This window comes from Tyto alba, unplaced genomic scaffold (assembly GCF_018691265.1).
Source record: "Tyto alba isolate M040663 unplaced genomic scaffold, T.alba_DEE_v4.0 Super-Scaffold_21, whole genome shotgun sequence".
NCBI lineage: Eukaryota > Metazoa > Chordata > Aves > Strigiformes > Tytonidae > Tyto > Tyto alba.
In genome coordinates, this window is record NW_024881295.1 from 17,613,227 (window position 1) to 17,637,367 (window position 24,141).

The 24,141-nt window shown below is 48.2% G+C and overlaps 1 protein-coding gene across 1 annotated transcript in view; it reads left to right on the top strand.

Annotated features, from left to right (window-relative positions):
• Nucleotides 1-21,968, top strand: part of SLC6A12 (solute carrier family 6 member 12) — a 41,809-nt gene extending 19,841 nt beyond the window's left edge. Inside the window, exons 7-15 of the mRNA XM_032986266.2 lie at nt 1,975-2,109; nt 4,325-4,428; nt 5,973-6,097; nt 6,384-6,496; nt 7,771-7,908; nt 9,370-9,472; nt 15,798-15,898; nt 16,970-17,140; nt 20,395-21,968. Of these exons, the coding sequence (XP_032842157.2) occupies nt 1,975-2,109; nt 4,325-4,428; nt 5,973-6,097; nt 6,384-6,496; nt 7,771-7,908; nt 9,370-9,472; nt 15,798-15,898; nt 16,970-17,140; nt 20,395-20,538 (1,134 nt within the window). The 3' untranslated portion in view covers nt 20,539-21,968. The remainder of the gene's footprint in view (nt 1-1,974; nt 2,110-4,324; nt 4,429-5,972; nt 6,098-6,383; nt 6,497-7,770; nt 7,909-9,369; nt 9,473-15,797; nt 15,899-16,969; nt 17,141-20,394) is intronic.
• Nucleotides 21,969-24,141: the final 2,173 nt, after the last annotated feature.

The window sequence follows — 24,141 nt, forward strand, 5'->3', positions numbered from 1 at the left end:
ACATTCCATCTCCCACCTTAAAACTGCACTGGGCACTCATTTTAACAGAACAAGACAATAGATTGCTCTGCTAAGTATCTCCCAGTCTTTGCTGATGACTCTGGCTCTTGCTGGTGCTGATGTGTGTCCACCATTTCTCAGGGAGGGAGAGCCAGACTCCACATCTTTGGGGAGAGGGGATGCTCTGCATTTTAAATCTTAAATCTCTGATGCTCCCTGGTTTGAATACCACAGTGCCATCCTCACAAGAGGTATCATTCTGATCTTGGGAGATTGGGTCTGAGAGGCTGTTTGGTCCACATGGAAGCGTAATTAAGTCATCTCAGGTCCCCTTCAGCTCTCAGCCCTCTCCACCAAGTCTGTCCTTTTCCTGGTGCTGCCCTGGCATGCAGAGCATGACTGCACGTGGAGAAAGCCAAAGAAGATCAGTCAGGCTGATTGGGCTGATCGACTCTGGCAAAGTCAGCCCAGAAATTGAGAGGAAATGGTGAGTGCACGTAGTAGCTGGAGTGGTTTTTCTGGGACCACAGAGGATTTTTCCATCACAAGTTTTAGGATACAGGGCTTACTTTTTACCAGCCAGATGTTACGGACACGGTGCAGCAATACAGGGTGGATTTTTCTGTCCTGAGACATACCACAGGTCAGACATGCCAGTTGACTTCTCTGCAGTGAGTCATTTTGAGTTTTACAGGGGCACTGTCAAAAAAATCAGCTTTCTTCTTTTTCCTCTCTGACTACATATTAGGATAAGCAGTAGGGAGGTCCCAGGAATTCTGAGTAAGTGCATAATTCTGGTTAACAGCTGCAGAGTAAACAGGATGTTGTGCTTGACTGAGAGACTGCTTTAATCGGATAACCCTGCCAGACCCTTGTGTTTATGTTTCTGTGATTTAAGGAGTCCAAACTTAAAGAAACAAAAGCAACCTCGGGAAAATAATTTCAAATAACTCCATGAAGACTCATTTTCTTTAAAAGCCTTTTCTTTTATTCATTTTGCCCACTCTTGTGTTCTTTCTATGTTTCCTTTCCTTATGCATTCAGCTGATGTGTATAAATGTTCCCCAGAAGTGATTTCTGAAGGTAGATTTTAGTACTTGTGCCAAAAGTGCTTGCATTCTCATTCAATCAGGGAACAGCAAAAGTGCCACGTGCTGTGACTTATTTGACCAATTATCACTAAGCAGAAAAAAATATCATTTTAGACCCCTCACTATGAATTCATAAGGTAAACAAGTCTTCACATTACTTGCATGAATTTTAATAATGAATAAATGTTAGGAAGTTGCAACTTGCTCATGGATATTTTGCAAATAGAATAAAAAAAAATACATTAGGCAATGGATTAGAGATGATTAATTCTACTGTAATATTTATTTACATCACACAGAAGAAGAAGTGAAAATAAGATTTTACAAAAATAATGGTCTACATTTTCTTTAAAGGCTTTGAGGTGCCCCCATTTTTTACCTGTGAGCTTAGAGGCATTGAAGGGATGAGAAAGCCACATGAGCACCCCTGGAAATGAGACCCCTCAGAGATGTCTCAAATTGGGCAGCAAAAGTTGCTATTTAATTTGGAAAACTCTTGCTGGGAATAGGACCATTTTAATAACTCCTCATTAAAACTCAGTGACAGGAAGAGATCTGGGTTTCTTCTGCAGCTCTGGAAAGATGAAGAGAACAGCTGGAGAGCAGGGAAATTACACTGACTGGAAAGAGAAAATAAAGCAGAGCAACCAGTGGCAGAGTTTTGGGTGAGGAACAAAATGTAGATTAACTAAATCACTGGTGAGATGTAGCCTTGATTAATTTATTTCCCACCCCCTCTTCTACGCTAGCAGTAGCAGCTATAGCCAACAGCAGAGCCCAGGGACGTTTGCTGGGGTGGGGGCCTGGAGATGAGATGAGACGAGATGTTGCCTGCACCCCCTCCCCACTGACCCTCTCTCCTCTTGTTTCCCTGCACCCACAGGTGGTTTACTTCACGGCCACCTTCCCGTACGTGATGCTTATCATCCTGCTGGTGCGAGGCGTCACGCTGCCGGGTGCTGCCGAGGGGATCATCTTCTACCTGAAGCCGGACATTTCCAGACTGGCAGACCCACAGGTGGGTGGGGGTCAGGCAAGTGCTGGCCACAGGAAGGTTTCCAGCGCCCTGGCCCTTGCTGCTAGCTGAGGATCTAGCTGTCTTCTCCGAAAGGAGACTGGCGAACCAGTGAGACCTCCTTAAAAGAGCTGAGAGGGGTCTAGACCCCCTGCACAGCACAGCCTTTTTGCTCGTGTGTCTGCAGCATATGGGCATATTAGGCCGTTTCCACTCATGGGCTCAGCAAATCCAGTAGAGTATATGAAATATTCAGCATGTAACAGATGGTTGTGCTGGGTCTTAAATGCAAATAATTAAGGGGCGGGTGGGGGGAATAATCTACCACTTTTCATTTTTTCTGACCTGGTTAACATTTCCTTTGGCTCCAACAGGGCCCTCCCAGAGAGTGCAGGGCCCTTGTGCTTGCAGAGACCAGATGCACACAGGTAACATGGGCTGTGCCCCAGCTGGGCAGCAGGTTGCCTTCACCCATCCCAGGGGCTGGTCCCACCTGCCCAGGTCAGGGTCTGGCAAAAGGGTCAGCCCCTGCCACCACCAGTGTTGGAGCTCATGGCACCCCACCCTGTCAGGTAGGGTGCTGGGTACCCAGGGAAGGGAAATCCAGATTAGGGCAGAGGGTTCAGCCAAACCCAGGACCTGCAAGGTAGCCCAAGTTGGCAGGAGATGGGCAGCACCCATGGAGGCTGCACAGGGCAGGCAGCAGGGACCTGCCTTGGGGGATCACCCCTGGGGTGTCTGTTCCAGCACCTTTCTGTAGCAGCAGGTTGCTTCCCTTCCCCACGAGGGCTCAGTGACACTGTGCAGGCTGCCTCTGCCATCCCAGGGAGGTGTTAATGCCCCTCCGCCCCCCAAAGAGCATTTAAATGACACTGCTTCTAATTATTCCACTGCTAAATCTTTTTGTGGAGGCAGCCAAGCAATACGCTTAGCCCACAGTCTCAGCTTACCTCCCGCATCTTCCCAGATGGCCAAAGCCCCAACTGCTCCCAAACCAGCTGCCAAACACACTGTCTTCCCCCAAATGGCTTTCAGATGCAATTATGTGTTGTCAATACAAAATCTGTGGTGCGCTGAACACAAAGAGCCAGCTGAACATAAATGGCATTTTTAATATCAAAATAAATAACAGGGGGGTGACTGGGGCTGAATGTGTTTTATTCATGGTCAGAGCTTATTCACTGAAAACCTCCCTATCTTTCACAGCCTAACGAAAGCTGACGTGGTCTTTCCAGGCTGCTGCAACTCAGTATAGCAAGAGTGAGAAATCCTGCTACTGAGTGTAGGCAGAATGTGGGGCTTTGGTATAAAGCGGGATATGTGCTTGTGCCCATGCCCAAAGGGCTCCCGTGTACATGCCTCTCTGTGAGACATCTGCATGAATTTAAGCAGCGGTGGCTGGGATATTTTGAAGGCTGCTAAACTGCAGCTGTCTGGATGTTTGCAGCTAGGGGCTGCTTAGAGGGAAAAGAGAGCGAGAGGGAACACACAGACAAACAGAAAGGTGGACTGCTTGCCTGCCTGCCTGCTAGCTTGCAGCTCAGGGCTTTCCCTGGGTAGGTGTGAGGGTGGAGCTGCCATTCAGCACACAACACATGGAGTGAAGGGACTTCTCCACGGCGGGGAGAGGGCTGGAGCAGCAGTGAACAAGCCCACTCAGCTTTTCCCGTGAAATGCCAGAGCAAAGGGGAACCTGGGTGCATGACACCCCAATGGCCCAAAATCTCTCAGCCCAGCAATTTTCTGCCCTTCGCCCTGCACCACAGCCACAGAGCTGTGAGAAACTAGACTGGGAAGCAGGGAGGTGAGTGCACTGATCACGCAAAGGACTCGCTGGCCTTCGTTTGGGACGACTCACCAGTGGCTCTGTGAACGCTGAGCCATGTAGGGACAACAGACATCTGCAGTGTCAACTTCAGCCAGAGCCGTGCTATCCAGGATGCTGCCTTCACCTTGAATACAAAAATGCAGGATGGAGAAGTGGTGTCACCTTGAGTGGGATGTGAAAATATGGTCCCCTCAGCAGACTTTTCCTAGAGGACTTTCAGTCCTATAGCTCAGTTTTCCCATAGAGGTATCCCAGTTTCTATATCCACTGAGCCCCTCTTTGTCTCATGGAATTTGTTCTGCATGTATAGAGGGCTTGTTGCTAGACAGGGCACAGCCATTGGTTTGTTTTGTTGCCAGGTCTGGAGACCACTGACCTTCTCTGTTCCAGGTCTGGATGGACGCAGGAACTCAGATCCTCTTCTCTTATGCCATCTGCCAGGGGTGCCTGACAGCTCTGGGCAGCTACAACAAATACACCAACAACTGTTACAGGTAAAAGGAGCCTGGACTCCTTGTATCCTTCCAGATATTTGCTCAGAGACAAACAGTACAGAGCTACGTCTGAGGCAGGCTCTGTCCCCAGGGGAGACCTTGGGTCATGCTGCTTTGACTAATGAGCTGCTCAGTGTGTGGAAGCTGCAGAGGACTCAGCATAGGGATGGAAAGTGGCTGAGGGAACACAGGAGCTCCAGAAAATGGCTTTAGCAATGCTCTCCTGCATGAGTCAACTTGGGAGAGATTGAAGGAGGAATGAAAATGAGAGTGTCTCCAGCCACTGTGGAGACACCATGGGCTATTTTAACGGGATGAGTGAGCAGGGGTGGCAAGGCCAGCTCTGCTGTCACTTGCTAAGCAGGGGAGATGGTACAAAGATGATGGCTGGGCCCCCTGTCTCCAGTGATTTTCTACCATCAGGGTAATGTACTGCCAGTGGCATTTTGATCCCATCAAGGAGATTAATGAAGTCTGTCTGGCCTCTTCCTTGCCCTTGGATTACAGATCTATTTTATCCATAGCCTAACATGGAGCTCAGTGAAGCCATCAGGACCATTTCTGACACCTTCCACAGAGCCCTGAGGAGCAGGGTCTTTTTTATTCCTTCGTGTATTGCTTCATGGATGGGAAAACGTAATGGTACTTGGTAGACATCAATCATCTCTCTTCTTCTGTTCTCCAAGAGGTGCTGCCATGGATGTTGATCAGGCAACTAATACTTTCCCCTGGCTCTCCCAAAATGTATCTGTCACCAGTGGGGCGCTGTGCTGATGCCTTCCTTTAATGCCTTAGGTGCCTTGGTCTGACAGCTTAGCTCTGGGTGGCCCAAATGTGCTGGGTGTCCACGCTGTCCCATAGCAGCTCATGCTGTGGGTCAGCTCTGGCAGCTGCCCAGGCAGGATCCCAGGGTTTGGGGCTTCCAGCCCAGCCAGCTCAGACTGGTGCCCCATTTTCACAGGCAATAAGCGCACAAATATTTCACGACAAGTGGCATAGCATGTTCCAGCCTCCATCTGAGCATAGTTAATAAAGACAGTGTAGACACAACCCTTGTCACGTGAGGATTTTTGTTAATCCATTAGTCCTTGTTTTATCAGACCTGCTGAACCTGTATGTGTTCATGCTTTCAGATGCTCCTCTTTCTTGACTATGTTTACTTTTTCAACCTCTTCCCTTTTCTAATTTGCTGTTTTCATCATTTTATCTGTTGTTTTTCTCATTCTTTTGATTCTTGTCAACATTTTTGTTGCCATGCCCCTATGTATATATCACTGTGGCATCCTATTCACAAGCCACTGGTGGTGCTCTATGCCTCTCTTTGTGCCATGTGTAGTCCTATAACTCTTAAACAGTGGGTACAAGTTAAGTAGGCTGATTTTTGGATCTGTTCTGAGATTTTTACTTCTGAGGGAGTTCCAGAGCAGCACTGCTGTTTCTTGGTCCATGCTGTCTGACTGGGGAAGCTGAGTAGAGACATGATCCCAAGTGAACTAGTTCTGCAGCAGGAAACACTGATTTCTCTCTGGTCTCCCCCCCTGCAGGGACTGCATCATGCTCTGCTTCCTGAACAGTGCCACCAGCTTTGTTGCTGGCTTTGCCATTTTCTCTGTGCTGGGCTTCATGGCTCGAGAGCAGGGTGTACCCATTGCAGAAGTGGCTGAATCAGGTAGGTTTTTCCAGACTTCAGAACCAAGGTAAAAGAGAAAGCCTGAAGGGGAGGGGATATTTCTGAAGTGAAGCTTGAGATGTTATCTACATCCTATATTGCTGTGGCTGTCTGCAGCGAGGTCTGCAGGACCTCTGCTCCCCGACACAGCTTGAGCCTTGTGGGGGCAAGGAGCCGTGGTCATATGAGTTTTGAAACAGCACGTGAGCTCACTCGGTGCTGCAGGGTGGTGGTGGCAGGTGGTGGTGTGAGGGGCACACATGGTCATCTTGTGGTCTGTTGGCAGGTCCTGGCCTGGCTTTCATAGCATATCCAACGGCAGTAACGATGATGCCCGTGTCCCAGCTCTGGTCCTGCCTCTTCTTCCTCATGCTGATCTTCTTGGGACTGGACAGCCAGGTACAACAAATGTCCCCTCCTCATCTAATGCCCAGGTGCCAGTCCCCACCCTGAGCAGCCCCCAAAGCCATGGGAAAGGATAAGATGGTTATCTGCTTTGCTGGTACCTCAAATATGTTCTCCACATTGTCTGCAGCACTTTCACACCGTGTGAACTCAGAGCCAGGGCTGATGGGAGGCCGGTGGTTCTCCCTGTGTGTGCATGAAGGTGTCCCAGTTACATCTCCTCGCACCTCTGTGCCGGCACCGAAACCACGCACACTGTGGCGTGTGGCCCTGCACAGAGCAGGGCAGTTGGGGAAGAGGAATGGAGCTGTTTTCTGCCAGCTGCATCTCACCAGAGCAATCCCCGTGTGCTCTCCTTGCTGATGTGCCCATCTCTTACCCTCCCGTAACCCTGTTACGCCAGGAGCAAAACCCAGCAGAACATGCTGTGGGGTGCAGCATTGCAGCCCTGGCGCGCTGGCACGAGAGGAGCAGGGGATGTCCTGGCACGTCTGCCAGGCAGGGTGCTCTGATCAGGCTCCACTTCACAGCACCTCAGCCCCTGCGCCTGAAGAATGAGGTCTCTTTCTTCAGTTTCTCTGCGTCGAGGTCCCCTCCTGCCTCATCTCACTTATGGCTCTGCTTCGTGATGGCTGGGCTGTCCTAGCAGTGGCTGATGTTCTTTTAAGTATTCCATGGGTGATGTGTGCTGTGGGACCGAGAGCCACACAGCCCCACTGTCAGCCCCAAGAGCCACCAAGTCACCTCACCACCTTCTTTACTGGGTTGTCCTAGGCAGCTGTGGCATATTTTGCATCCAGTCCTGCTGTATGCAGGGTGTGCTTGATGTTAAGGCTGAGCTGTGCCCCCACAGTTGTCTGTCTCCCCTTAGCTTCACGGTGGCAGGAGGAGCTTCCCTCTGTCACAAGGGTTCCTTGTACCACCTCAGGTGCTTCCTCGCCCTGCTTGAGGAGCACAGTCTGTCCCTTGCCTCCAAATCTTTTGGTCATTCCTGCTCTGCAGCTTGTACATCTCACAGTTCATGCCCCCAGCATGGGGCTGTATTTTTAACCCTTTTGGTTTGCAGCTCCAGAGGAGACATCACTGATATAGTGAGCTGTGTTTGGGACCCTAGCAACTGCATCTGGCCCATGGTGCAAGCAAGACAGACAAAAAGAGAAAACAGAAAATTAAGAATTTAGGTGGCTGGAGGAAAAAAGAACAATGAGAGGGAGTGTGTGCTTGGGGAAGGGGAGACACTGGTTTTCCTGACCTGTCTTCTTCTGCAGTTTGTCTGTGTGGAAAGCATGGTGACTTCTCTTATTGACATGTTCCCGGGAGTGTTTCGGAAGAAGGGGCGTCGGGAGCTGCTGATCCTGGCCATTGCAGTCATGTGCTACCTGCTGGGATTATTGCTGGTCACTGAGGTAAGAAAGGAGTAGCTGGATTATACAGCCGAGCACCAGAAACCCTGCTAGACTGCTCTGGAGGAGTGGATACAGACAGCAAGCTCGTCTTTGATGCTGTTAATTATCCTTCATTTCTAATGCATTAGCTGGTGTCTCTCACAGCTGGTGCTGCTTTTACCCTGTGTGATGCTAGTGTGCTCACTGCCTAACTGAGCCTTCCAGAGAGATGGTCTCACAGCCCAGAGAGGCTGCCTGACACACAGATTTGTTCAAATATTAGGTCTGGTGGCTAAACCAAGCTGAGTCACACAAGCAGAAGCTCTTGTAAGGGCAGTGATCGTGTGCTGGCTGCTTTCCACAAGAAGCAGAGCAGCAGGAGGGGAGGCTGGGGGTAATGGCTGCACCATAACCCCACCTGAGCCGGTGGGAAGCCTGTGATCCCCGGGACCAGAGGGAGCAGAGCGGTGTTGGTGTGATGCTACGCACACGGTGTTTGCCGTGCTCTGCAGCTAACAGCCAAGCACCTCCTCCTGCACGGTGGTGTGCTGTGCTGCGCTGAGCGTGCATACCGCACGCGTGGGTGGGGGGGTCACAGCTCTCCTCTGTGTTGCCCCCGTTTCCTGTATACTGACAGCTAATTCCTGCTAAACCTCATAGGCGCTGCTGAATGATCCTCCAACAGGATCCTGGATGAGGGTTTGCTGAAGGCAGCTCCAATTGTGATCGAGAGAGCTTTGAGTGAAACTGCGTTAAGGGTTCCCGAGGCTTTGGCATGCCCCCTTGCATGGAGGCATCTACTCCCATCATTGCAGGATGTCACCTCATACGTGGTGGGATGATATGTTAGCTGCTCTGCTACTCTGAGAGTGTCTAGAGTCCTTCAGCACTGTTTGGAAACATCTGCTTGACTTGCGTTGGAAGGGCTTTCTCTTTGAGAAAACACGTGAAAGTATGAGAGAAGTGTCATCCACTGACCTGTAGAGGTAGCCGATGGCAGCTATGAAGGGCTCAGGTCAAATGCAGAGGCAGCAGGGAAGCCACGTGCCTCTGCTGTTCCAGGGCTTGGACCTTGAGCAATATGTAAAAATGGATGCAGCTAAAATGAGGTATCTGGGTTTCCTGATCCTTAGCATCCCAGTTTCTTGGGTGCAAAGTTCTGCACTGCTACATGGTATTTTGAAATGATGCTGGAAACTTGCTAACTAATTTAGATTAAGCAAACAAACTGGATCCTGCTCCTATGGACATAGAAACCAGCCTAGCCCAGCAGTATTGTAAAATGAGTATGAAATGCTATCCTGCCACCAGGCCTGACTGCCTTTTTGGGACAGAGTCGGGGCAGCCCCCAAGAGAAGGCTCTTCTTCTTCCACCTGCTCTAGGTGCAATGTTTCTGCTGCTATTCTTCTGTTTGCCTCAGTCATTTTTCCCTCACATGTAATAGTCCTGCCATAACTCTCTCTTCTCTACCTCTTCAACAGGGTGGGATGTACATCTTCCAGCTCTTTGACTACTATGCTGCCAGCGGCACATGCCTGCTCTTCCTGGCCATTTTTGAAGTCATCTGTGTAGGATGGGTGTATGGTAAGTGGGAAACAAAAACCTGTGTTGCTCTTTCTCAAGGCAAAGATAGGGGGTTGAGAAGTGGGAGTGGATAGGAAAGATCCTTAGAGGGCAAAGAAATGCTGTAATTACTCTCTTTCTTGTCTGGTTTTCACTGTGTTTCCTCACAACATTTCTTAGTTGCTCCACATTTAGAGTAGGAATGTTTTTTTCCTCTCTGAAGGTTCCTGATGTTGAACTACCTTTCTGCTCTTCCCATCTGCCCTTTGGATTAGAAAATCAGCTATAGAGGAGTGAATGCTGTTCTTTGGTCTGTTACTGTCTGCTTGCCTTGTGCCTTTAGTTCAGTCCTGTCAGTTAATTTGACACAAAATGCTGGGATTCAGCCTTGCTGTGCGTTACTTCTGTGAGGATATGTTTCCTGTTGGCAGGGCTGTGTTGGCATTCCTGGAAGAAAAGGGAGGGGCTGCTTTGGCTCTCAGTGAAGTCTGTAACTAAACTACTCAGGCGCAGGCTTAAACTGAGCTCCATGAACTCAGAAGGAAACCAGTTGCTTGTTAGTCTGTGCAGTAAGAAGAGTATCCTGTGATATCCTACAGGAGACCTGTTCCCTGCTGAATGGTACCTGAGCACACAGGCTGCAGTTCATCTCCCTGAAGATTGCATCAAGTCTGGTAGTTTTTGGGCAAAGAGTCTAGCTGCATGTGATATAGAGCAGCCGCTCTCTCTTCTTAGCTTCATGGAGCTGCAGGAGCTCAGTACTTGTAAGGATCATGAAAAGCTATAGTAGAAACCAGCTTAGACCTCGACATCCCACAATCATGCATGTGCTGGCTCCTAGCTACACCAAACACTGTAGCCATCCCAACCTAAGGAAAAGGTTGCAGGCACCAGCACCCTGTTGTGTCTCTTTCAATGGCCAAGAAGGAGTATAATAGCAGAAAAGTTAGCAATGATACTTTCTGTGAATATTTTTTCCAGCTTCTAACAAGTTATTATAGAACCATAGAATGGTTTGGGTTGGAAAGGACCTTTAAAGGTCATCTAGTCCAGACCCCCTGCCAATGGCAGGAATGTCTCTCACTACATCAGGTTGCTCAAAACCCCATCCAACCTTGCCTTGAACACTTGCAATGATGAGGCATCCCCAACTTCCCTGGACAACCTGTTCCAGTGTCTCAGCACCCTCATAGGAAAAAATTCCTTCCTTATATCCAATCCAAATCTACACTCTTTCAGTTTAAAACTGTTAGCCCTTGTCCTGTCACTACAAGCCCTAATAAAAAGTCTCTCTGTCTTTCTTACAAGCCCTCTTTATATATTGAAAAGTCACAGCAAGGTCTCCCTGGAACCTTCTTCAGGCTGAACAACCCCAACTCTCTCAGCCTTTCTTCACAGGAGAGGTGTTCCAGCCCTCTGATCATTTCCATGGACCTTCTCTGGACCCACTCTAACAGATCCATGTCTTTCTTGTGCTGAGGGTCCCAGAACCAGATTCAGTACTCAGCTTGTTGGCCAGGGATTTCCAGAACAAGAAGTAAAATCTATTTATTTCTCTTCTGTTAATTTTTCCAGTTGACTCAGGGTAAGCATTTATCATCCACAAAATACTGGAGCAAGGATCTCCATGGCTTGATCAGGTGTTGTATGAGGAGTCACTCTCTTCCTTGTTTTGAATCTGCCACTTGCTAATGTCATTTGGTGCCACCTTTCCCTTACTTTAGAAGAGGCAGTGAACAGTCAGTCCCTGTGTGCTCTCTTCAGTGCTTACAGTTTTATAGAGGTTGTATTGGCTGTAATGCAGTTGCTGATGAAGGAGTTACCAGTTTCTCCAAATGCTTTGTGTATGCTGTAATTGTTTTCTGGATGGATTTCTCTCTTACTGAAATGGTAGCAGGTCCAGCTGCTTGGGCTTGACCTCCAGGGAACGCAAGAGAAGCAGAACTGTAAGAGAGATTTATTCTAGAGAGATATCCTACATGGAAATCTCACCTGAGATCTTGCAACACTAGACCCTGGCCAGATGTAAATGTAGAGTCGCCTTCTACCCAGTTCCTGTGGGATTTACAGGGGGATGGAGATTCCCATCCATCTGTGACAGGGCTTTATCATCACCATGCTCAGTTACACTAAACTGAATTATGCTTTAATGTATAGAACCCCCCCCTGCCATTTTTACAGTCATCTTTTCCGACAGCCTGTGGAGGGGAGCAATGGCAGACAGTGAGCAGCAGCAGAATTGGTGCTGCCCCAGCAGCTTGGAAAGGGGATGGAGCCGCTGGGGACTGAGAAATGGCCCTTTCCCTCACCACCATGGGTTCAGTTGTCCCACTCCACACAGTGGGATTTTACACTCTTGACGTTCTGTTTTGTATCTATTAGGCTGATTCTGGTCCAAAATGTAGTCAGAGGGCCAAGGTGAGGCACCTTAGTGGAAAAAAAAAAAAAAAAAAATGGCTGATGCCAATTAATGCGTTTTTGATTTTTTTCCCCAGTCTCGGAATTGGCAGGGCTGAGCCTCTTGCTTACACTGTGAAGAATTACAGCACTTTCGCTAACACAAATATGCGTTCTGAGTTTCCCCTCTCCCCGCACATACGCCAACCACCCACCACTTGGCAGCTTCCCTCTGCTGCCAGGCAGCTGCTCTCGCAAAGATCTGAGGATTTCCTCACGTACTGCTCTCTGCCTGTGAAAGGATCGCGCAGCATCAGACCTGCTGAGCGTGTTCCCTAGAGGGGAGTGCTGGAGGATTTTTTTTGTTTGTTTTTCTTTTTCCCCTTTCTCCTCTCTCCCTTCTACTTTGGTACAGGCAGCCCTCATACAAGCAGGCATGGGGTTTGAGCACTGGAATTCACACCATGATGCCACCAAAACATGCTGAAGGGAGGATATTTTTCCAGGCAGTCACAGCATGCACATTAGGATTAGCTGTTCCAGGAGAAAGCGAGTGCCTCCATCACCGCAGGAGAGACAGGGCTGAAACCATTAGAACTGTTTACAAAGCTAAAGCAAACTGATGCCAGCGGGTACATGTGGGTGGCCCTAGGGTGAACCCGTGTTGTGCTGGAATAAATCTTTCTCTCGATCTGTTGCTCACGTGCAGCGTGGCTACCAGAAGCAGCAGCCTCCTTCTGCCTGGACCCTGCCCGTCGGGCTTGCTCTGGCTGTGCGTCCTTTATCCTCTCGGGTGAATTGGCTACAGGAAATCTTACACACTTATTTACAGAGCCTAAGGGTCCTCCTCTGTGCACCTGGTACCCACAGGGTGTGCAGTTGTTGCAGTGCCACAACGCCTCTGCTGCTGGCGTTCTGCACAGGTGTTGGTGCTGCGGGTTTGAGACAGAGAGGGAGCAGATACAAGCTTAGCAGTACGGCACAGAGCTGGGGTCATCACCTGTCGAGATCCCGTGGGTGAAATTTGATTTAGATGAATGCAAATAAATGCAGCCTGGGAGAAGGGAAAAGATTTAAAAGGGAGGGCTCTTTCATAGATTCCAAACTAGCAGATCCGTGAAACTCATTGTTTCTGGATATTGTAAAAATAAAATAAAATAAAATAAAATCTTTGTCCCTTTTGGTTTGGGTACTACTTGCAGTTGTTATAAACTACATAAAATAAGAAGGGCTCTATAAGGACAATACATAAAGCTGTAAGAAAATCCCTAGTTGGGTTCATGTGATATTTATTCACATGAATTTATGTAGCAAAAGTAAATGATTTGTCTGAAAAGCATGTAATAGCTTTGAAGGTATATGGGATTGGTCAGCACAAGAGAAGTGATACCATCATGCATGGACAACTGCCCTGTGTCTGCATACCATTTTTCCTTGTTTTGGGATACTGGGGATAGCAGCAAACATCTTTGTTCATTCCAACCAAAATCTCTTTGGGGAAATCTTTATGGTTTTCTCTGCAGAAGCTTTATCTAATCTTTCTAATGTGCTGGGAAGGAAGGGGGACTGCACACGTCCTCCAGCTTTTAATTTGCTCAAAAATCCAATGCGGAGTGATTGAACTGATGGCTTTTTAAGCTTGATTACTTTTTCATCTGCCTGTGAAACATAGAACATATAAAACCTCCTGTTCATATACTCTCTGAGGACATTCATGTCAGTCCTCATTGTGTTTCATCACATCACTTGCTGACTGCCACAGTGGCTGTGGAAATGCAGGACCTGATGGCTGTACTACAGAGAATAGGGATATGGACAGATGGAGGCACAACATAACTAACAACATAAGTTTTGGGTTGTTTTCTTAGCGAAGGATGGATGTCTGTTGTGTCTTTCTTGTTTGGTATTTCTTTAATTGCTATGACTAGTCCACTAGATCCTAGACCCAAATTTGCAGTGAAACTTTGGCTTCCTCAAAACTGTATTATGAATTAATTTATCTGTCATGTGTCTGACATCACAGTGTGTTTCTGTGGAAACACTGTATGGTATAAGAGATGGTGCTATGCTCATATTCTAAACTGCAAATCACATGATTTATATATCTCCTTTTTTCTTCACCCTGTGGAAAATTTTGGCTTTTTGGCAAAATACATTTTTTATGCCATCTCCCTTTCATCCCCACTATATTTTTGGAAATGCTATCTGAAGCCTCATGATATTTACAGCTTGGAATTTTTAGGGTTGTGTTCTCTGGTGTAGGCTGGGCTCCCACACAAGGCTGCATGTCCCTTGATATGCCACAGCTTCTTGTCTTTGCTTGAGGCTACTTGTTAACTTGCCAACTCAAGATGGGAACCATGAGGTGTTCAAAGAACCTGCCCTCCTCAGCCTAAATACTTCAAAAAGCTGGGTTTAAAAGAGCTTTTCTGCAAACGTTAGTCATGGGATATAGAAAATAATGCAAAGAATTACAAAAAAGAAAATCACATTTAGTATGCTTTTGTAAAATTCATATATTTAAAGGAAACATAATACAGCAATTTAATTCTAAAAGACATAAAATACACAAACCAAAAGAAAATTCATCAAACCCCTAACACTCAGAAGTGTGGCCAGTCCACTAAGCATATATTTTGCCCAGTCCAGCTTTCTGGTGTTAAGATGCAAAGAAGCAAGGTCTCATCATGCTTCAAGTGGTACCTGTGTCACGACCTTGAGTCCACAATGCGTTGAACACCCCTAAAGGCAGAGCCCTTCTGTATCAGCTAAGCACTGTCATTAACCTTCAATAAGACAAATACGGTATTATTTCATCGCAGAGGTGCTCAACTGGTAACCCTTTCTATAGACAGTCTAGCTCCATTTGTTGCCTAATATTGTTACTCTATTTTACCTGAGGCAGTCTAATAGAGTACCTCTGTCTAGCTCTAGTTAAGAATAAGTTAGTGCATCTACTGAATGACTTTTTGCTTCTTCTTCATTTTACATCTCTTTTTGGCCAACATTAGGCTTTTGTTCTTTGAACACATCTTAGAGCTTACTACGAGGTCTGCTGAAGTCCATCTGCATTACGCCATCTCCTCTATATCCCATTGCATACATTTCCTCTTTATCCTTCGGTTTGGGAGCAGTCAATGGATAGTGTCTGGCCAGAGCCAGGACTTTTAGATGCTCTTCAGAGGTATATCCCACTCTGGTGCACCCTGAGATTCATGTGGGTGCCTCATACCGTGAACAACATAATCTAGTAAGTGAAACTGAGAGGAGAAGAAGGAGATCAGGCAGGCACAGATCAGATCTCCTTGGACAGTACAGCAGTACTTGCTGCGAAAGATTTGGTTTGCAGAAGAGTTTGGATTGCCAGGTCTTTGGGGTTTATGCCAAAAAAAGAAAAAATTATGTGGAAAGCACATTCTTGATGACAGGGGTAATGCCCAGCTCAGTGGGGATTCTTGATATGACTTCCCTGGTGTGCTGATGTGGTGAAAAAGAGAGGGTTTTGTTTGCTGTCCCCCATTCTCTTTGTTCCTTTTAGCACTCTGGGCTCACACAATCCCATGTGCTCAACCTGCAAGAGCTTTCCCTTGCTTACCCTTAAACCAGATGCTCCTCCTTGCTTTGTGTCGGTCCTTACCAGCTCTTGGTGGCCCATGGGCTGCATCATCTCACTTACAGCTGCTGCTGTCTGAGGGATAGGGTATTTTTTCTGTGTCAAGCTTTCTGGTAACTTATGACTGACGTTAAAAAACCTCCATCTGTATTTAGCCACAGATGGGTGCATTTTTAATGCCAGGAAAGCCTGTTACCTGCTGAGGTATTATTAGGATCTTTTTGCCAGGAGCAAACACTGAGGATAAAGAAAGTTGGGATCTGATATGAATAGTGGTTGAAGGCAACAACAACAATCTGACCTCTGACTTTGTCTCTGTGCTGGCTGGTGGCCAAGGTGCCAACCGCTTCTACGACAACATTGAGGACATGATTGGTTTCCGGCCATGGCCCTTGATCAAGATATGCTGGCTGGTGTTCACTCCAGGTCTGTGCTTGGTAAGTACAATTTTGACAACGTGGCATATTACTGTAGGTCCCTTGCTTCTCAGGAGAAAAGGTTGATTTCTCTTCAAGGTGTTGCTGTAATTTTTTCAAACTGCTATGGAGAAGCAGAAGCTTGTCCATGGCTGAGGCAGCTAACTATTTCCTTTATAAAGGTTTGTCTTTTGCCTGGAAAATTAATTGAGCCTGAAAAGCCACTTGTTTACTGTCAAGGCAAAGGGAAATGTATCCTCAAGGTCTGGAGAGGTTTGGTCAAATTACTTTTGAATAGAAGACCAGTGAGAATTACCCTGTTCTGAAATATTTGCTTCAGCCTGTGTTCCTGTGGCCTCCTGTGGTTCAGAAATATTCTTCCACAGCCATTTGCTTTCTATGTTATTAAATCTCTTTTAAAACTTCTGTGACAACTGTATTTAAAGAAAATGCACCCTAAGTCAGGCAAGTTCTTGCTTGTTTTATGTCCAGTCTTGCTCCACTGACTTTTACATGATTTCTGAGCTAAATTCTGCTCCTGCGTCTGATGTTGAGAGTTGTTTTCTTTGACCTCAGTGGGAACACGGATGGGATCTATAGCTACTTACAAAAGATTTCTAGCCCTTTGTCCTTGGGCTCCAGCAGGAGTTGAATATCAGGGAAATTTTCAAAGCAAGCCTGATCCAGCCCAAATCATTGGAGAGCTCTGTGGCTAGAGAGCCCCAGGAGTGGTAAATCTGTGCCCGTGTGGTACTTCTGGAGGGCTTCTTCCAGGAACAGCAACAATTCCTGGCTTTGAAATGAATATATTGCTGTGTTGATGTTGCTGGACCCTCAAAATTGCTGCCAACTTTGCTCAGGGTGAACTCTTAGGAAGCCTGAAGGCTTTACACTGTGGAGAAGTCTGGCCCTGGCTCTGAGATAATTCTTTGTGCAGCCAGCATCCACCAAGCTCTGCCTCGCTGCAGCGAACAAGGTCCGTGCTAGCTCAGGCACATACATTGCCACCCAGCTGGTGCTTGCAGGGTGGCCAGGCTGCCTGGCTTGGCTGCACCCTTTGCTTTGGCTATGTCTGTGTTTTCTGCTCCTCAGGCTGTCTTCCTGTTTTCCCTGATCAAGTACACGCCCTTGAAATACAACAATTCCTACGTGTACCCACCCTGGGGCTACGTGGTGGGCTGGCTGATGGCACTCTCCTCCATGGTCTGCATTCCTCTCTACGCCATCTTCATCCTCCTGAAAACCAAAGGACCCCTGAAGCAGGTACTGGGATTGTAGTCACTGGGCAAGTTGCTGCTGCTTCCCCTGGATGGCTCATGGGAGGGGCCCCAGGGAAGACACACGTGGCATATTTCTCCGTAGAGAAGGTGAGAGAGGATGAGGGTGGTCCTTCCCCAGAATGCCCTGTAGCTCTTGTTGGCAATTTGGAGGGCTTGGAGAGTCCCAGCACAGCTCCCAGGGTGATCATCAAATGTCCAGAGTCTTCCATGAGACATTGCACCACCATGCTTGGTGCAATACGTAGGCATATGCAGAGTGTCCCCAACGCTGGCTCCACTGCGTGGCAAAGGACCCTCTCAGTGTGGGCTACCCGAGGCCACAGTCTGATTAGTTTGGTTTATGGTTCAGGTGGTCCCACTGGTCACGTAACTAAAGATGACATGCCACCACCTTTGTCTCCTCTTCTGTCACTGACTGGTGCCAGTGAAAACCAGGTGCAAAACCAGGATCTGTTTTGCTCTTGCTTCTTGTCCCTTGCTCCTGCTCCTCTTTTATTCCTGGGTCCAGGATCATGTTATTTTTTCTGAAGAAATTATCCATGGTTATTAAAGAAGACATGCTCCCAGATCTGTAAAGGTCTACCCTGTGCCATGCCCAAGCCTGTCCCCTTTCACTGTAGACACCTTGTCCTAGGAAGAGCTGTGTCTAGGAAGATGCTGTCATGGATATGACACCCCACCTGACCCATGAAGGAAGATCTGAGTGATGTACAGTGAATATAAATTTCTGCACAATTTCTCTTCTGGTCCTTCCCCATCTTCACTGGTTGCAGGCTCATCTGTGGCTGGTTGGGGAGGGGGGAGCAGCAGAACAGAGGATGGGAGCATCCATCTGGCTGTGGTGTGACAGTCACATTGTGGGGGTAACAGGGAGGAGGACCCTGAACTGCCAACACAGCCAGGGATGGGCTGGGTGCAGGATGTCCTCGGTGGCTCCGTTGCCTCAGGGAAGGTGAATCTGTGCCCACAGAGGCTCTTATTTACTGGCTGGGAGATGTGACTTAATAGGGAGTGACAGGAGCTGTGGCAGAGCTGGCTAATGCAGTGCAACGCCAAGATGGGAACGGTAGCAATGAAAGTCTTCAGTGAAACAGTGAGATAAACCATGCAGGCAGGAAGGTGGAGGAGAAGTACGATGTTATGAAACAGTTCCTGTTTAGCTGCCTTTGGCCCTTAGGCCTCCTGGTTGCTGTTGGTGGCCATGAAGAGATTACAAGGTTGGGAGGGATCTGGGAGCTGTACACCTCCCTGTATGAGGAACTCCAGGTGAATCTTGTGCCAAGGTGCTGCGATGTGATTTGCTCCAAGTTCAGATCTTACAGCCCTCTCCCGTGCTCCATCCTGTTTAGCAGTAACACCCTTCCCATGGCTGGTTTGCAGAGTTTGACGGAGTGGCTGGCAGCGTCTCCAACTCCTCTCAGCTCAGGGGTTTCATATGTCTAAATGAGGACATGGAGCTGTCAGTGAAGTAATTGCCCAAATGTCCCGCCTGCTAAACCAGCAATATTTGTCACCTGTTGCAAAGTGTTTTGAGACCTTGGAATGAAATGCTGCTGTGAGTAGTGTTAATGCTTATTTTACAGCACATCCGAGGAATTGATTTGGCCAATTTCAGATGGAGGGTTTTTCTATTTGCCCTGGTTTAAATGATATTAGTTGTAATTTCCAGGGACTTCTCAGTTATATTAGTGTGAAGAAACTTCCAAGGTCTGGTTAGTCATGCGGGAAGGAATCACCTGCTAATCCTGGGTTAGTTCAGGGGAGAATCAAAGCCAACCACATGATACCTTCTGGAATAGTCACACCTGTTTCGAAAACAGGTTTTTTCAAAATATACCGGTTCTCTTTTTCCAGTCACACCCCAGAAATGTAGCGAATTAATTTATTGACACAGATGCTTCTAGGTTCAGCGCCTTTCAACTGAATATTGCAAACCATTCACTGAAAGCAAGTTTGTAATTGGTAATTATGATCAGTCACTGCCACAACCTGATTCCTCTTGTTATACTTGACTGACCAAGAAACACAAATGTTGTTTCCTAATGTGTGTGATTAAGACTGCTCAAACTCCCAAAGACTGAAAACTTGCAATGAACTGCTCACATAGCAGCTGCAGGCCAAGGCCAACTTCAGAAATCATGGGGCAAATAGTTTTGAAAAAATTAGCAAAATCCATGATTCTAGAACACTCCACAAGGAGTGGAAGGACTCAAATTAATCCACTGAGTCATGGATGAATTGCCTGCTCTGCTTGTGATGGACTCTGCAAGGGAGGAGCGTGCACTGGCCTGAACAGCTTGTGATAGAAGTTAGTAACTGTGAAAGTTGATTCTCAGCAGGAAAATGATATACTGACTCACGGAGCTAGGCATCATGTATTACTTGGTTTTGGGAGGAGACCAGGTGCTCAGGAAGTTGTGTAGCACCAGAGGGGCTTCAAAAATGGGATGACAAAGACCAGAAATTCACAGCAGGTGCCTCTGCAGGCCAGTACATTTTGCCCAAAGAGCTCCAAGTTCTTTGCATTTTTTAAGAATAAACTCCCAAAGCTGACACAACACTAGTGTACGTGCGTGTGGAACAGCCTGCAGCACCCCTGCGTGGCAGAGAATGGGGGGAGCTAAGGGCAGGCAGCTGCCCCACAACCCCTGCCTGCAGCATTGCACCGTTGCACCAGGGTGGCTGGAGGAGGGGAGCTGGGATGGTTTTGGGGGCAGGAACCAGTCTGCGGAGGGACTGCTTCACCAGGGAAGTGCCACTGAGGTACGTATCACCTGCCACCTTGTTTTGGACCACAGCAGGAGATGCCCAGCACTTTCTGATGGTCAGAGCATCTGGAAGGCTCCCACCAAAGTCAACGGGAAGCACAGCTACTTGGCACAGGGGGAAAAAAAAAAAAAAAGAGCTTTATGGTTTTTTTTCCATGGCCACAAAAAAATGTCTGTGGGGCTAATCCCTAGCATCCTTCCTCCAAGAAACATGTCTGTGAGGAGCTTTGTACATCGGGTTGTCCGTCCATGGCCCAGGTTTGAGCCTAGAGGTGGACTATTTGCCACCAAGAGCAGCTAAAGCAAGCCTGCTCTCCTTCCCCTCCCTTTCACAGCTGTTTGGCGGGAGAGGAGCAGGGGGCTGGGAGCATTAGCTGTGTAGGTGCCTTTGCCCCCAGCAGTGGTTGTGGATCACTGTTGGGTATCGATTTATTTGTCAGCTTAATTAACAGAGGCTTCCCCTCCTCAGCGGCTAACGCAGCTGATTTCCCCAGCGGAGGATCTGCCGCAGCCGAAGAAGCGTGTGGCGGGGCTGTCCGAACTGAAGCGCAAGGGATGGTCCCCTCCGGTCCAGGAGGTGCTCAGCATCACGGAGAGAGAAACCCACTTCTAAGGCACCGGGGATGTCTCCTCCATACCCCGCACTGATTCGCTCTCCCCTTCCCGAAGTGCTTTCTTTTCTCTCCTGGGCTCTTCCCTTCGCTCCTTCACGTCTGAGACAGAAGCACCGGGGACACCCTCTCCAGCTGGTTGCACCCACGGGGGACAGCATTTCTTTTGACACTCTGGGGACAGCTCTCCCTGTCAGCAGCTGGGGAGAGAGCAACATGCTTTGGTCAGAAGCGTCCTTCAGCACTGATACTGGTGGGGAAGAGAAAAACAACGTGTTTACAAAAGAAGAAAAGATAAAAAAAAAAAAAAAAAAAGCAGTTATGTTGGGAGGAGGAAAGGAAACCACAGTGGTGAGAGGGAGCAGAGAATAAAGGTGTGCAGGAGCAAAGTTAGGGATGCAAAGGCACAAAACGATGGGGTTTTAGCGCAGGGAATAAGTAAGTTAGTTCAGAAGTACATAAGCTAGAGGATGACAAAGGAAAGTGCATTGCTAGGTCACGTACGAATGAGGGAGAGGGAGCCAGGGACATATCATAGGCAATGATAAAAGGAGGCTGCAGCGTTAGTAGTTACGGCTTCAGTTGTCACTAAAGGGGAAGAGAGCGACAGGGCGCTCGATGCAATCATAGGTATGGATGATGGATCTCAGGGCAGTCTCGGGCTGGAAAGGGGGTGAGGAATAGCTATCTAGGGGACTCGCTCTTGGTCAAAACTACACGGCCCAGTGCAAATGCATCCAAGAGTGAAACGGCTGAATATTTGACAATTCTTTCAGAAAATTCATGGAGTGCAGGAAAGGTCCCAGAGCAGTTGGTATAAAAATTGAGCTGCAGCACAGCAGGGAGAAATTAGACCCTGGGGACTGCACGCCCACAAATTTAACTGCACTGTTGGGGCATTTTGTAGAGGAATTAATGAAGGAGTTGATGGGCCTGATTCTGTGCTGCAGAGTAGCTTTGGGGCGAAGGTAGGAGAAGAATTATGCTTCCTTGTCTTTGCTGCAGATGACTGCTCAGGGGATAAGGAAGAAATAATCGGGTGCCATAATCATAAGGTCAGGCAAGATAAAGCAATAATTAATAGGTAAGATGGGTTCATTGGAAGCAGGCTGCGTCATATTAAAGGTCTCTTGTTGCCTGGGTAGTCATGAATGTGAGGCGATGGCTGAGAGGGATTGCGCTCGGATGCGGTGTTTGGTGCAGTGCCAGACAGCTCTGTCCTGTGGAGGCCGGGGCTGTAATACTCCCAGCCAAAACCTGCTTGAATGCCTATCAGAATTTCACGGCTAAAACCACAGGAAAAGCCAGTGGTAGGATCCCCCTCCGGAGCTTTGTTGTGGTCGAGGGTACACGCGCCGGTGCATGGCTGTGTTGCAATAGTGGCGCAACAAACCAAGCCAAGAGAATGGCTATTAAAAAGAATCAGAGATGCCACAGGCTCCTTTCCCTTGTTCCTCGTTCCAAGTAATTGCTTTTCCCTTTGCTGTGTGGAGATAAACCACCAGCACTGAAAATAAGCGGGAAAATCGGGCCTCATCTGTATAATGTGGTACCTATTCCAATTGCTATGGGAACCTTATCTTTTGCAGTTTCCTGTGAGTTTAACTGGTGAATTAGCATAGGGCAATCTTTTTCCCATTTAATTTCCTTTCCTTTAAAAACTAAAAATTGTCGGTGAGAGGAACACTGAAAGCCAAATATCAAAATTTGTACCTCTCTGGGACATTATTGTTTGACTGGAGATCATTTACTGCTAAAGACAGAGATAGCTGGCAAACCTCACTCTTGTTCACTGCAAAGGACTGCAGCATCACATAAGACATCATTTATTTTATTTTTACTTTCGAAAGAGCTAAATGTCGCATCGCAGCAATAGTCATGCGAAGAACTTAACATCCAGAGGCCTCATGGTAAGTATCTTGGTGTTTTTCCCTCTCCCTCCCAGCGGCGTTGCTCACGATTTGGTGAGGGGGAGCAGCTCCCTGCAGAGAGGTCTCCACATGTGGCTGGAGCAGATGCCAGTGGGTGCCACCAAGGAGCAGCAGTGACAGGGTGGCACAGCCCGAGCAGCTGGAGGAGCCACCGGCCTTGGAGGGGTGCTGGGTGCCTGCTGGGTGCTCACTGGGTGCCTGCTGGGTGCTCACTGAGTGCCTGCTGGGTGCCTGCTGGGTGCTCACTGGGTGCTCACTGGGTGCCTGCTGGGTGCCCGCTGGGTGCCCGCTGGGTGCCCGCTGGGTGCCTGCTGGGTGCCCGCTGGGTGCCCGCTGGGTGCTCACTGGGTGCCTGCTGGGTGCTCACTGGGTGCTCGCTGGGTGCCCGCTGGGTGCTCACTGGGTGCCTGCTGGGTGCTCACTGGGTGCTCGCTGGGTGCCCGCTGGGTGCTCACTGGGTGCTCGCTGGGTGCTCACTGGGTGCTCGCTGGGTGCTCGCTGGGTGCCCGCTGGGTGCTCACTGGGTGCTCACTGGGTGCCCGCTGGGTGCTCACTGGGTGCCTGCCTTCCCCTGCTTGGAGCTGCCACGGGGCCGTGCATGGGGGGTTTCATTTTGGGTATGGGCTGCAGCTGCCTCGATAGTACCCGTGGTCAAAATGGTGGTATCTGGATTTGAGAAGGAAACCTGCCTTCTCTTCTTCAAGTAACAGAAAGGAAAGCGAAAGGGCCGAGGCTTGCCATCCAGCGTCAGTCTTAGGCATCAGCACAGGTTTCTTGTATGACCCTTGGTAGGATATTTAACCCCTTTGCTCCTGCTGCCATGCCTTTAAGATGTAAGGTAGTGTCGAACTGCCAGAGAAGTCGTGGGGATGTGTTCACTCCTTTTTCTGAGGTAGTCTGATAACACTGCAAAAATCCTAGATAGAAACAAGTCACTTTTCAGTTTTGCACACAAATAGGAGGCTGTGTTATTGAAAATAAATACTGCATGAACTGGTTCTTCTGTTGCTTATGTATAATCTGATAGTAGCATCCTAACTCTGCCAGGAAGCAGCATATTTTAATAAAGTCAGAGGAGGTATTGCTGTCCCCGTTGAAAGCAATTACAAAATTTCCAGGATCAGGATATTAATCCAGGTGCTTTGGATGGGGTTTTCAGTCTCAGGAAGTTTAAGGGAAAGCTCAGCAACCCAGGTACACCCAGGTGGGGGAACAGGGGGAAATGCCACCAATGGCTGTCTTTTGCTACGAGACCCCCAGCATGCAGGCATAGTTAGAGGCCAAGCAAGTAATGGTTTGCTAAACTGATACAAACATCTCAGTCATGACAGATCTGACAGGTCTCCATCAGGCCCTGGGAGTGGGCCCTTCTGGAGACCTCTGAGTCTGATGGGAAACTGCTCCCCTCCTGTGCACCACCAGCATGTAAATACACTATCGAAGGGATGATAAGGAAAGGAGGGAGATATTTTTTTTTTCACCCCTGTACTTGTTGATAGCAGGCCAAGACATGATGCGTTTGAAACAAGTCCAAGGGAAGTTACAAGGTAGCCATGCTGTGTTGCTCCTCCTGGACACAGGAAAAACACTGCATATAGAAGAAAAGCCAGACATCTGTCAAGCACCTAACTACTACTTTTAGACTTTTTAAAATATTTTTAAAATTTTTTTAAT